The sequence below is a fragment of the Pyrenophora tritici-repentis genome, chromosome 8, assembly GCF_003171515.1.
Source record: "Pyrenophora tritici-repentis strain M4 chromosome 8, whole genome shotgun sequence".
Taxonomy (NCBI): domain Eukaryota; kingdom Fungi; phylum Ascomycota; class Dothideomycetes; order Pleosporales; family Pleosporaceae; genus Pyrenophora; species Pyrenophora tritici-repentis.
The window spans coordinates 2,161,595-2,173,698 of record NC_089397.1 but is presented as its reverse complement, the minus strand read 5'-3'; the positions used below and the strand labels follow the sequence as shown (position 1 = coordinate 2,173,698).

The following is a 12,104-nucleotide window of genomic DNA, read 5'->3' as shown; positions in this document are numbered from 1 at the left end:
TGGAAAAACATGACTTGTAACTGCCTTGTAACTCAAGCCAATAAAGTCCGTCCCTATGTGACGAAAAACCTGTGTGCTGAAAATGACCAATCGGATTACGAGGGTCCAAGAGAAGTGTGTCATCTTTGCGATCCGGTTGGTCGTTCTCGGCACACAGGGTTTTTCGTCGCATAGGGACAAACTTTAAATAGTTAGACAGTGAATTTCGCCAAAACTATTGTAAAAGCTCAGAGAAGTCGCATCGGAAAAGCGGATTACTTATCTGCAGTCGCATTTGTTCCAGGTGGCTGCGCCCCCTTCCGCAAGAACTGCTATTTCCTGCTTAGTTACACACTCCCAAAATTAGGCAAGAACCCACTGATATATATATGTAAGCAGTTGTGCATATAATATGTGTCGTGTATTGTTCTGTATATCATGATAGGAGCAAGTTTAAATACAATGTTATTAGTCAGTGAGTAACCACGTGACTATACATGGTACTTCTGGGTTTACACAATCAATGCGCAAGGCTCTATATAGCAATACGTTAGAAAATCTCGTGACAGCAGCTTTTGTGTGGGCGTCTACAGCTTCATTTTTCTATCGTCAACTTATCGTTGGGTGGCTCGTTGGCCGGAATGGCTCGTTGGGCGCGCCAAGACAGTAACACAATCCTCCATTCCTCCAATCCTCCAAGCCCCCATTCCTCCAATCCCCCATTCCTCCATTCCTCCATTCCTCCATTCCTCCATTCCTCCATTCCTCCATTCCTCCATTCCTCCAATCGCTAAATACTACTTAGACATAACTTATTATAGTAGTAATATACCTAGGGGCTAAATTATCTCGTTTCGTAGAATTATATAGTAAAATCCTTTCTACCAAGGTTGATGTCTATTGGCTATTCTTAGAAAGGCCTATTTGTACTAGTAAAAGTTCTATTATCTATCTTTTTTATAAAGTATAGCTCTCGAAGCTTTCAGATGAGAAAATCTCTCTTATTGCATATAGGCTATATTATACAGTAAACCTATCTACCAAACGATCATGGAACTCGTTCTGGGCACTACTGCTTTTCTGGTACTTCTGATGGCTACCTGTCTTTATCTTCTGCGGTCCACAAAACACACTCCGCAGCTTCCCGATACTCTACCGTGGGTAGGTTGCCGGGACGAGGTCTTCTCGAGGACAAGAGCATGTATTCGTGAGCTCACCAACGGTGATCGTACTCGTATCGATGGCTATACGAAGGTTGGTCGTTTCTGAATCCACACGAATCATTCTAACGCGCGTTGTATAGTACAGCAGAAAGGGCCAACCTTTTATCATTCCTGACCCCGGCCTCAAACCGCAAGTTATGTTGCCACCTGATCATGTTCAGTGGATGTTGCAGCTGCCAGATACCGTCCTGGGCCGGCAGGCTGACAACGAGAAATTGGGGTTTCGTCATATGACCAATCTGATGACGAAGCCAGACCCTGTGATAACCGAGACGATTCGTAAAGATCTAACTAGGAACATTCTGAAACAGCATTCTGATATCTCTGACGAAATACGTAGAAGCATTGATGCGACAATGGGGACTGAAGATTCGTGGGTCGAGATCAACCTTATTGAGGCCGTGGAAACGATAGTCATTAGATCTCATTCGCGTCCTCTGGTAGGCCTGCCCCTATGTCGCAGTGAAAAGTACGTATCAGCCATGAGGGCGATGACTTCCTCATGGGCCAAAGGCTCTCTCGCACTGAGGTATGTGCCCTGGTTCCTACGGCCACTTCTGGGACTCTTGATGAGCCTACCCTACAAGCTTTACAAGACAAGAGCATTGAAAATTGTTTTGCCAATGATTATCGAGTCCATGTCAAATATAGAGCGAGAAATAATGGATCCTGCGTTTAGCAGTGAGTCGCCAGACAACTTTATCAAATGGATGGTTACTGCTGCTTTGAAAGCTAAAAGCACTGCGTTTACTACTCCGGAGGACGCTGCGGAGAGATTCTTAATCGTTGTCAGTACCATTCTCTTTTCATATCATTTTCATTCTTCATTTTGTCTTGTCGGTATTGAAGCGTTTTAGTGCAGACAGACACTACTTGCAGGAAAACAGGCTCTAAAACTTTCGTGCAGGTCCTAGCATTAGACTCTACATCCGTGGCCTTAGCAAATATGTTGCTCGATTTGCTGAGCTCAAAGCCTGAGCTACGTTACTACGAGGCCCTGCGCCAAGAGTCTGAAATGGCTTTCCAAGCTGAGAAGGATTGGGATGACTGGGCCAGTGTAAACAAACTGCGACTCACTGATAGTGCGATACGAGAAACCCTACGTCTCAATCCGCAAGCTGTGCGGAGTCGACAACGAGAGGTCCTACAGAAAGACGGACTGAAGCTGCCGGATGGTCAACATTTACCCAAAGGCTCTTGGATTGGATTTTCTCCTACTGATATTCACTTTGACGAGAGATTCTATCCAGATCCGGAAACGTACGATCCATTCCGATTCGTTGCAGGAAATGAAACTTTGGAGCTGGAACAACGCAGCATATCCGCTGATGTTGCCTCTAAGGAGCGGATGTCTTCGTTGATGGTCGCAACGAACAAGACGTTCCTTAGTTTTGGGCATGGCCGCCACGCATGGTGAGTGGCTCTACTTTGATTCAGTGCGATTGGATGTTATTCTCAATCATTCAATTCCGTACTTGGACAGGTCACACTCTATGAACGTTTCACACTCATTGCCTATATACTGACATTTGCTTAATAGTCCTGGGCGATTCTCTGCCGCACACATACTTAAGCTCATCGTCGCGTATATCACCCATAACTATGATATCCAACCACTTGAAAAAAGGCCTCAGAATTTAGTCCATGTTGACAAAAATGTCCCACCACGACATGTAGTAATTAAAGTGCGACGAAGAAGAGTTGAATAGACAGATTTTCAGTCTAAGATAGTCTGAGCTCGCCAAGGCAGGAATGTAACAGCTCGGGCTCCAGACCGTCTAGGTTTGATTCACCACCTAGCAGAATCCTGTGCACTGGCATCACCTATAGCTGTAAAGTCTGTCCCTATGTGACGAAAAACCCCATGTGCCGAAAATGACCAATCGGATTGCAAGGATGACACACTTCTCTTCGACCCTCACGATCCGGTTGGTCATTTTCAGCACACGAGGTTTTTCGTCACATAGGGACGCACTTAGAACATGAATAAATAAGCGTAGAGCATATTTTTACGACTACAAAGTCTAAGTGTCTAAAGTCTGTCCCTATGTGACGAAAACCCCCGTGTGCCGAAAATGACCAATCGGATCATGAGGGTTGTACAGAGGTGCCTTTCAAAAGTATTGTCTGCCAAGAATAATCTAGCCGAAGTACTGCCGCCTTATTATTATTATATTTCCATTAGAGTCCTGTATCAGTCGGTGACTATGTGGGACTTTGGCTAAGCCGTTCTATGTATGATGGTCGTTGTGGAGTTTCTATGGGTCTTGTATAGTGGCACAAGAAGGCCAAGAGATCTACGTATACGCAGACAACCAAGCAGCAATGCATAGGCTTAACAACCTATCGGACAACCTGGGACAACAGTGGCTACTAAGATGCATCAGAGCCGCAAAGAGAATAACGACAAAGAAAGCATCTATCCACCTGCAGTGGGCCCCAGGACATAACGACGTCAAAGGCAACGAAAAAGCCGACACGCTAGCAAAGGAAGCAGCTAAAGAGAGACCAACAACATCGACCATAGCGAGCCTAGCCTACTTAGGCACAGAAATCAACAAAATACAAAAAACAGAACAACTGATGGAGTACAAGAGGTATACCGACAGGCCCACCAAAAACAGAAGCTCCTACTCAAGGATCTTTAAGCTCAACACACATACAACAATCAAAGTCCCGAAGGGAACACCAAGAGAAATCTCAAGCGCGTTCTACTCACTCAAGCTAGGACATGGATACTTCAACTCCTACCTTAAGAGATTCAACAAGAGAGACTGCAATCTATGTATATGCTACTAGACTCCGCAACAATCAATTCAATCCGGTCACTCTCCTAGACCCACTTACCTATCTAGGTAGGGCTTAAACTCCTATAGGTAACTACTAGGCTTAAAGCGGTAATCAATCAATCCAATCTGAACCTTCTAGGACCCACTTAATTGATTGTTGCGGACTGTGTATGCTACAAACCACAAACACCACAGGACCTACTTCTAGATTGCAAACAGTACAAAACACATCGAAATACACTCAAAGAAGCAATACCACACAGACCCATCACCCTCCCACTTCTCCTCCAAAAAAAGACAGGCATTAAAGCTACTCTAGCCTTTATCGCAAGTACTAGGATTGGCACGAGAAAATGGCACCTTGGGCAAACCACCGAACAGACAGACACTGTATAAAACTACAAAAACAATATTTCCTTATCCAAAAGAGCCCGCTGCTACATCTCTTTCTATTCACCACACTGCTCTTTAGCACCCGCGCCAATGGAAGACTAGCTCTGGAATTGGAGTACGCAAAACACCACCCAAATTGTACAAGACCCATAGAAACTCCACAACGACCATCATACATAGAACGGCTTAGCCAAAGTCCCACATAGTCACCGACTGATACAGGACTCTAATGGAAATATAATAATAATAATAATAACTACGTTACTAAGCTTGAGTTTCTGCTAGCGTGTAAGACAGCATTTGATCTATCCTTCACGCCAGCCAATATCTGCTCAGCTTTTCGAGGCGCAGGCCTTGTTCCTGTCCAACCAGATACTTTTCTCTCAAAGCTTGACGTACAGCTACGTACGCCTACCCCTCTAGCTACTATCGCAGAAGTTCTCTGGCAGACCTGTACGCCTAGCAACACACGCGAACTTGAAGCTCAATCGACATTAATACGTGATCGCGTTCAGCGGCATCAGGGCTCATCACCAGCTTCAATTATTGCGGCGATTAGTCAGCTTCAGAAGGGGGCAGAAGTAATGATACTCTCGGCTGAGCTCATGCGCGATCGAATCGCCAGCCTTGAGAGAGCTAATATAGCAGTATCAGAGCGTAGGAAACGTAAGAAGAAGCGGATACAGAAGCGTGGAGTGCTTACAAAGGGAGCCGGCGAGGATATAATTGCTCAACGCGAGGCTGATGAGCAGATTGCTTGTGAGGAGCGTCAGGGTGGAAAGCGATCAGGTGTCAGCCGCCAGGCTCTGGCGCGCTGTAGTAGGTGTAGAGAGACTGGGCATGATTCGCGTACGTGTAGAAAAGATACATAAGATAGTATATATTTAATCGTTTTTCTCTTTCTCTATTGTATTGCAAAGTTGTTGAGTTATACAGCTTTACAGGTGATCAAAGTTGTTGGGGTGGGCGCCTCGCTTGTACGGGCGACTCGCTTGTAAAACACGTTAACGTAAGCCACCACCAAGCGCCCGCCCCCACCGAGCGCCCGCACGGCCCGCAAACTTCAAATTTGCACCCATCTTCAACACTACATTTCTCAGCGACCATGGCAGCTATTGACGCAGCTCTCGCAGCGTTGGAATCGTTAGAACCTGGACAAGATTTTGAATATTCAGCATATGCGAAAAAGTATGGCTGCTCGCGAACAACGCTGTCGAGGCGCCACCGGAAAGTTCAAGAGGCACGAACAACAAAGCTTGCAAATGGCCGGCTTCTCAACACTGTACAAGAACAGCAGCTTGTACAGTATATAAAGAACCTTTGCGCACGAGGACTACCTCCTTCAAGACCAATGATACGAAATTTCGCCAGCGATATAGCCAAGAAGCCTGTGGGCAAGAACTGGGTGGACCGATTCGTCAAGCGCCACAGCATTGATCTCATCTCACATTGGGCCACCGGCCTTGACCGCAATCGCTTTAAAGCTGATAACGCCTTCATGTATAGCTTATACTTCGAACTTATAAAGCAAAAGATTGAGCAGTACAACATTGACAGTCGCTATATATACAATATGGATGAGAAGGGCTTTCTCATTGGCATCTTAAGTAAGATGAAGCGGGTGTTTTCTAGGCACCAATACGAGTCAGGAAAGATGAAGCACATGCTCCAGGATGGCAATAGGGAGTGGATTACTACCTTAGCTTGCATATGCGCTGATGGATCAGCTCTTACTCCAGCACTGATTTATCAAGCTCAGAGTGGCAATATTCAAGACACATGGTTACAAGACTTTGAGCCAAAGAAACACCGAGCTTTCTTTACCTCATCACCATCTGGATGGACTAGTAATGAGATAGGATTAGCCTGGCTTAAGCAGGTGTTTGATCGAGAAACCAAAGCCAAAGCCCGAAGCTCATACCGCTTACTTATCCTTGACGGCCATGGCAGCCATGTTACTATGGATTTTATCAGCTATTGCGACCAGAACAAGATCCTATTAGCTATATATCCACCTCATAGTACGCATACGCTGCAACCGCTCGACGTCGTCATGTTTGCTCCGTTGGCAGCTGCATACAAAGCTGAGCTTGCCAGCTTCTTGAATATCTCCCAAGGCCTCAGCTCTATCACCAAGCGCGATTTCTATCGACTGTTCAATGCAGCATGGACCTCCTCCTTCACAGAAACGCTTGTAATAAAGGCCTTTGCAGCTACAGGGCTTCATCCCTTCAAGCCGGATGTAATACTCTGTCGCTTCAGCACTGCAACTCCAAGCAACTCTAGGCCATCTTCAAGCAATAGCACAACGTCAGTACTTAGTGCAAGCGATTAGAGAAAGATAGAGCGTCTTTTAAGGCAGGCTGTGGATGATGTATATGATACAAAGTCGAAGAAGCTCAGCCAAACGATCCACACCATCTCCGTAAAAAACACCCTCCTTCAGCATGAGAACAACCAGCTCAAAGAGGCCCTAGCTAATGAAAAGAAGCGTAGGCAGCGTGGCAAAGCTTTATTACTGCTGCCGCCTGAAAATTCAAATGGTGGAGCTCAATTCTGGTCACCTACAAAGGTAGAGCAAGCTCGTCAACGCCAGGAGCAAAAAGACCTTGAAGAACAGGCGGCTCAATACCAGAAAACTGAGACCATGAAGCTGAGAGAGCAGCAAAAGCTTGCTAAGGCTCAACAGCTTGAAGAGCGTCGTCTTAACAGAGTTGTGGCAAAGGAGAAGCGGGACCATGAAGCTGAACAAAAGCGCCTTGCCTGCAAGGAAGATCAGATGGCAAGGCAGCTCAAAAAGCAACTCCAGAACGATCTCAAATTGTCCCAAAAGGGTAAGAGGCGCAGCCTCAAGCTTCAAGTTGCAGTGCAGAGTGTAGAGGTGGATGGAGAGCCTGCTGCAGGTGGTGTGGAGGAGCTGGTGGTGATGGCTACTTCACGCTCTGGCCGGCAAATCAAGCCGACCCACAAAGTAATTACGTAATTCTATTTAATTCAATCTACTCCAATACCTCATGCGACAGCGACACCAGAAAATCTCGTGATAATAGCTGTTGTGGGTGGCTCTACAGCCTCATAAAGTAGGTGGTGTAAATGCGTGTTCGCGGGCGTTCGGTGGGGGCGGGCGCTCGGTGGTGGCTTACGTTAGTGCAGCTGCTTTGATATGTATGGCTCAGTTACAGAGGTGCCTTTCAAAAGTATTGTCTACCAAGAATAATCTAGCCGAAGTACTGCCGCCTTAGCCGAGGCTTGTCTCTCCCCTCTATATACTCATTGCCACCTTGTAGCTCAATTATCTTTTGAATGTATACAAGAATTCACTCAATCCAGGCTTGGATCTTAAGTTGCGAGAGATCTCTCCAGCAATTTTGCCAGACTCTGACTGCCTCAGCCCTTGATTTAGGAGCTCCCTTTAGCGTTGTCTCCTTTTTTTATACAGAACCAGCATGGCTCAATACAGTTACAGTCTGGCGAGTTATCACACCAGAGTAGTCTCTCAACGTCGTGCAGGCGATAGATCACACTCTGATAGTGGTGGGCGTGGCTAGGTGCCTTATCCTCCATTACAACAGTCTGAGGTCTATCTTAGAGGCATTCTTTGGCGAAAGGAATCAGCTTTGGGATGAGAACGCAGGTCTGACGTCTCCACCAGTCTATGCCACCTCCAGACGTGCGCATCAGCTTGCCTGTCTTCTCTGTCCATCTCCATTGAGGCTTCCTGCCACGCTTATTACGTAGCCCTATTCTCCTCATAGACTCTAACAGCTCCCACTCCTCTCTCTGTAGAGGCTCAAGCTCAGCGTTTAGCTGCTCAATCCGACGAGCAGCATCCTCTTTCTCTGCCTTTGTCTCTGGCTGATAGACATGGCATGGACCTTTCTTGTCGTACGAGAAACAGCCCCAGAACATAAACTCAGAGTATCCCTTCCACCTCTCACGGATGCAGCTCTTGACTACTCTCTCATCTGCCCTTCTCCAGACTCTGTAGCCCCCACGTCGGTGGTTGATTACCACGGACGTCTCATCTATCCAGATGACATTCTTCCAGTCCTCCAACGTCCAGTCCTTATGCTCTAATGCCCACTTAAGACGAGCACTCCTCATCTCCTGTGTCAACCCAGGCTTCCTCGTTGGCTTGGTATTTCTGTATCCTGCTGCTCTCAATACCCTCCAGACGGTAGAGGCAGAGATTTCGACTCCTTGGAGACTGAGCCCACCAGCAAGGTCAGCACAGCTCTTCTCTCGTCCATATCTATCGCGTCGTACTTGTTGAAACATCTGCTCCTTCACCTCCTCTGCCTGCTTAGCAGGTCTACCAGGCTTCGGAGCATCCTGGACGTGCTGTGGGAAGATCTTAAGAGGGAGAACGTTTGGCTCAGAGCCAGCAGCGATAGCTCTATGTTGCACGCGAAGGTGCGTTGAATCTGATGTGTATTGTGACTGCTATCTACTATCTTCATTTATCTCTGGTGTATAGCTATTGCTTTTTCTTGTTGAGGCAGTGCATCCTTGTTGCTGTTACAGTGGCTTGTTGCTTTGGCTCAGCTATATTCATTGCTTCTGCAGTCTTGCATAGGCTGCGACATCTTTGTACGTCGATGTAGAGTATTATTTCCAAAATTGTTAACATGTTGTTCGGTGTGCGCGCCGCGAATCCGTGCACACCGCGCACGCGCACACTAGCTAACAAGCTGCATCGGTACTACAGCTAGCTCCAGTTAGTAGCCCGATAATATCTTCTGCTAGGCGACAAAGCGATGAGCTTTGCATGATCGAAGTAGTGCTTATTTCTACTTTGAGTTTCTGGCGAATCCAGTTACGAATTTCCAAAGCGATTAGTGAGTCCAAACCAAGCTGCTCCAATGGTCTGTTCAGTGCGATACTGTCATCATCCTTGATGAGGAAAGCTGCCAATGCTGCTGCTAACGAACGAGCTATAGCGGCTATTTTGTCCTCATTGTTCGCCATCGATGCCAGCTTCGCGCGCAAATCGTCACTTTGAGAAGATTGTGCCTTGGCTCGACCGTATTGATATCCACCACTATTGTCTGAGATCGCGGTGTTATGGTATATGCTCATACGTGCATCTCGTCTCCAAGGCACGCGGTTGAGTGGTGAAGAGATTGGACTTGTGCTATTCAAGCCCAAGAGGACCTGACTTGGATTCCGGTACGTCATATCGCTATTTTGGCCGCAAATCTGTCCAGCAGTGGCAGATGGAGCGAGTGAGGATCTTTTCAGAGCCAGAATTAAAGCATTGAGTAGGTCCTGCTCCCTAAGGATGTACATGCCAATACGGTCCAGATTCTCGCGAATGCCCTGGTTTTGCGAAACGAAGCCAACGTCGCCCATAACACCAAGATCGATGACGGACGCAACGAGTCCCTGCTGCCGGCGGAAATGTACGAAAGCGTCAAGGAACGTGTTTGCCGCTGCGTAATTGGCCTGACCCCATTGCCCGATAACACCGCTACAGGAGGAAAGGAGAATAAAAAAATCCAGTTCCTTGTTGTGTACGGTGGCCTGATGCAAGTTCCACGTACCTTGGACCTTCGGCTCAATTGGTGCGATCCAATCTCCAAATGTCATATCAGGAAGACCGACATCTTTCAGGACCATGGATAGGTTAATGACGCCTGCAAGAGGACTCACCGCAGTACTCTCATTTTTCACAGCTCTTTGCACGTCTGCCATATTGCTGACGCTACCATCAACCAATAATACTCGACAACCTTGTGAGCGTAAGTCTTGCACCACCCCATCAACTTCAGGTCCTTCTCTCGCAGACCTTGATAGGAACACAAGAGAGCGTGCTCCATTCTCTGCCATCCAAACTGCTAATGCTCGCCCTAAGCCTCCAAGCCCACCTACCAAAAGGTATGTACGATCTGACCGGAAGTGGATCGTTGACAAGGATGCCTTCTGTCGACTGTGCTGTCCTTCAAACTCTCTGGAATCATCGGGCATCTCAATCACAATCTTTCCAATGTGACTCCCTACCTGCATCACCCTCAGAGCTTCTTCAATCTGAACCGCTTTAAAGGATCTCGATATAGTCGGTCCAGGTATGCGCCCTGCGCGTATCCACTCAATACAGCGCTCGAAGAGAGCTGACGCTTTCCGAGGATATCCTTTGATAATAGGTCCTAGTTCGATTCCTAGGAAGGTCCGATTCGCTTCGAAAGGTGCCATCGCCAGTGTGGCGCGCCGTCGAAAGTCACGCTTCCCAATTTCCACCATTGTCCCAAACTCGGCAACACACTGCCATGATGCCTGTAGTAGTTCCCCTGAAAGTGAGTTAAGAACAACGTCTACACCTCTTCCATAAGTAACATTCAACACGTCAGGTAGGAATGATGTATCCCTTGAGCTGAAGATGCGCGACGGTTCAATGCCATAGTTCTCTGTCAAGAAATTGCGTTTTTCGTGACTTCCTACAGTGCAGTATATCTGCAAACCTGTCAACATATTGGACAATGGGCTTGGTCTATGCTTGTGACTCACCTCAGCACCAAGCGCCTGCGCTATCTGTATTGCTGATAGACCAAATCCACCGCAGGCGGAGTGGATAAGTACGGACTATGGCAAACAAGTTTCAGTACAAGTAGCGATATAAAGATATAATGGAAGCCAGTTGTTGTACTCACCTGCCCATGTTGCAAGTTAGCTTTTTCAACAAGCGCATAGTAAGCTGTTGCGTAAACAAGTGGCAAAGCTGCGCCCTCTTTAAAAGTCATTGAATCGTCCAATCTGACGCACAGAGCTTCGTTCATTATCTGCGTCGTTTTAAAGCACCCCATTCCTAGATATGAAACGCGGTCCCCAACCGAGAAGCGAGATACTCCAGGTCCTACTGCCCGGACAATACCGCTTCCTTCAAACCCCATCTCGCTGAGGTCATTCTCCATGATGCCTAAAGCGATGAGAATATCCTAGTTGAGTGTTAATTCCTAAACTTGATGTTTTCTAATAATATGGGTTCCGTTTGCTTGTAAAAGTAATGTGGGTGCCGCCAGCCAGAAGTCAGGAATCGAAAACACTCACTCGAAAATTAAGGCCAATAACCTTAGACTCAACAAGAACTTCATTCTCGATAGGGAAAGCGCTTTGTTCACACGGGATCCATGTCAAGGTGTGTAAAAGGCCTGGCGTCCTCATAGCGATACGCCACTGAGGTTTTTCTCCCTCTATCGCGCGCATATCTTCTATCCGAATCCCTTCAACCACCTCTGATAATGTTTGCCAATGTAGGCGTGGGATGAGTATCTCTTCATGAACAATGGCGTACTCATAGTCCGGATCTATAGATCCGGACGGATTGAAATGTTCGAATCTGGTTTTACGAAAAATCTTGGTTATCTTAGTCGCAGCAGCCCCTACTCCTGTGGAGGTCTCATCGACTTCAACAGTTAGAAAAGGGAGGCTTAATTCGTTTCGTGCAGTTCTGGCAAGACCGAGCGTCAAAGCAGACTGTGGATCTTTTACTTTACCGACTTGTACAGCGGGCATTATCCATAGAATAAGCGCTTTGTGCGAGCAAAAACAATTCTTGATAATTTCGAATGTCTCCTCACGGATTCCGTGTAGAAGGGGTTTTTGAAGCTCCAGCAACGAAATAACATCGTTTTGTGGTGGTAATGGTTGTCCAAAATGACAGACATCAACAGTTACGTTTGAGGCTTCCAAACAGTGGCGTACCTCAGAAACGTACCGACCGTCA

General features: G+C 46.9%; 5 protein-coding genes across 5 annotated transcripts; 3 read left to right on the top strand and 2 right to left on the bottom strand.

Annotated features, from left to right (window-relative positions):
* Positions 1-1,029: 1,029 nt before the first annotated feature.
* On the top strand, positions 1,030-2,619 carry PtrM4_142870 (CypX, Cytochrome P450; the record flags this gene model as incomplete). Its single annotated transcript, XM_066109605.1, has 3 exons — positions 1,030-1,233; positions 1,283-1,990; positions 2,110-2,619. The coding sequence occupies 3 exons, from the start codon at positions 1,030-1,032 to the stop codon at positions 2,617-2,619; spliced, it is 1,422 nt and encodes a 473-aa protein (XP_065960527.1).
* A 908-nt stretch (positions 2,620-3,527) lies between these two features.
* Positions 3,528-5,213, top strand: PtrM4_142860 (uncharacterized protein; the record flags this gene model as incomplete). Its single annotated transcript, XM_066109604.1, has 3 exons — positions 3,528-3,987; positions 4,670-5,175; positions 5,208-5,213. The coding sequence occupies 3 exons, from the start codon at positions 3,528-3,530 to the stop codon at positions 5,211-5,213; spliced, it is 972 nt and encodes a 323-aa protein (XP_065960526.1).
* Positions 5,214-5,489: 276 nt separating this feature from the next.
* PtrM4_142850 (Trichoplein multi-domain protein) lies at positions 5,490-7,367 on the top strand (the record flags this gene model as incomplete). Its single annotated transcript, XM_066109603.1, has 2 exons — positions 5,490-6,626; positions 6,747-7,367. 2 exons carry the CDS (start codon positions 5,490-5,492, stop codon positions 7,365-7,367), a joined length of 1,758 nt encoding a protein of 585 aa, XP_065960525.1.
* A 602-nt stretch (positions 7,368-7,969) lies between these two features.
* On the bottom strand, positions 7,970-8,488 carry PtrM4_142840 (uncharacterized protein; the record flags this gene model as incomplete). The annotated part of the gene is made up of 1 exon (XM_066109602.1): positions 7,970-8,488. One exon carries the CDS (start codon positions 8,486-8,488, stop codon positions 7,970-7,972), a length of 519 nt encoding a protein of 172 aa, XP_065960524.1.
* A 579-nt stretch (positions 8,489-9,067) lies between these two features.
* PtrM4_142830 (fatty acid synthase S-acetyltransferase) lies at positions 9,068-10,078 on the bottom strand (the record flags this gene model as incomplete). The annotated part of the gene is made up of 1 exon (XM_066109601.1): positions 9,068-10,078. One exon carries the CDS (start codon positions 10,076-10,078, stop codon positions 9,068-9,070), a length of 1,011 nt encoding a protein of 336 aa, XP_065960523.1.
* Positions 10,079-12,104: the final 2,026 nt, after the last annotated feature.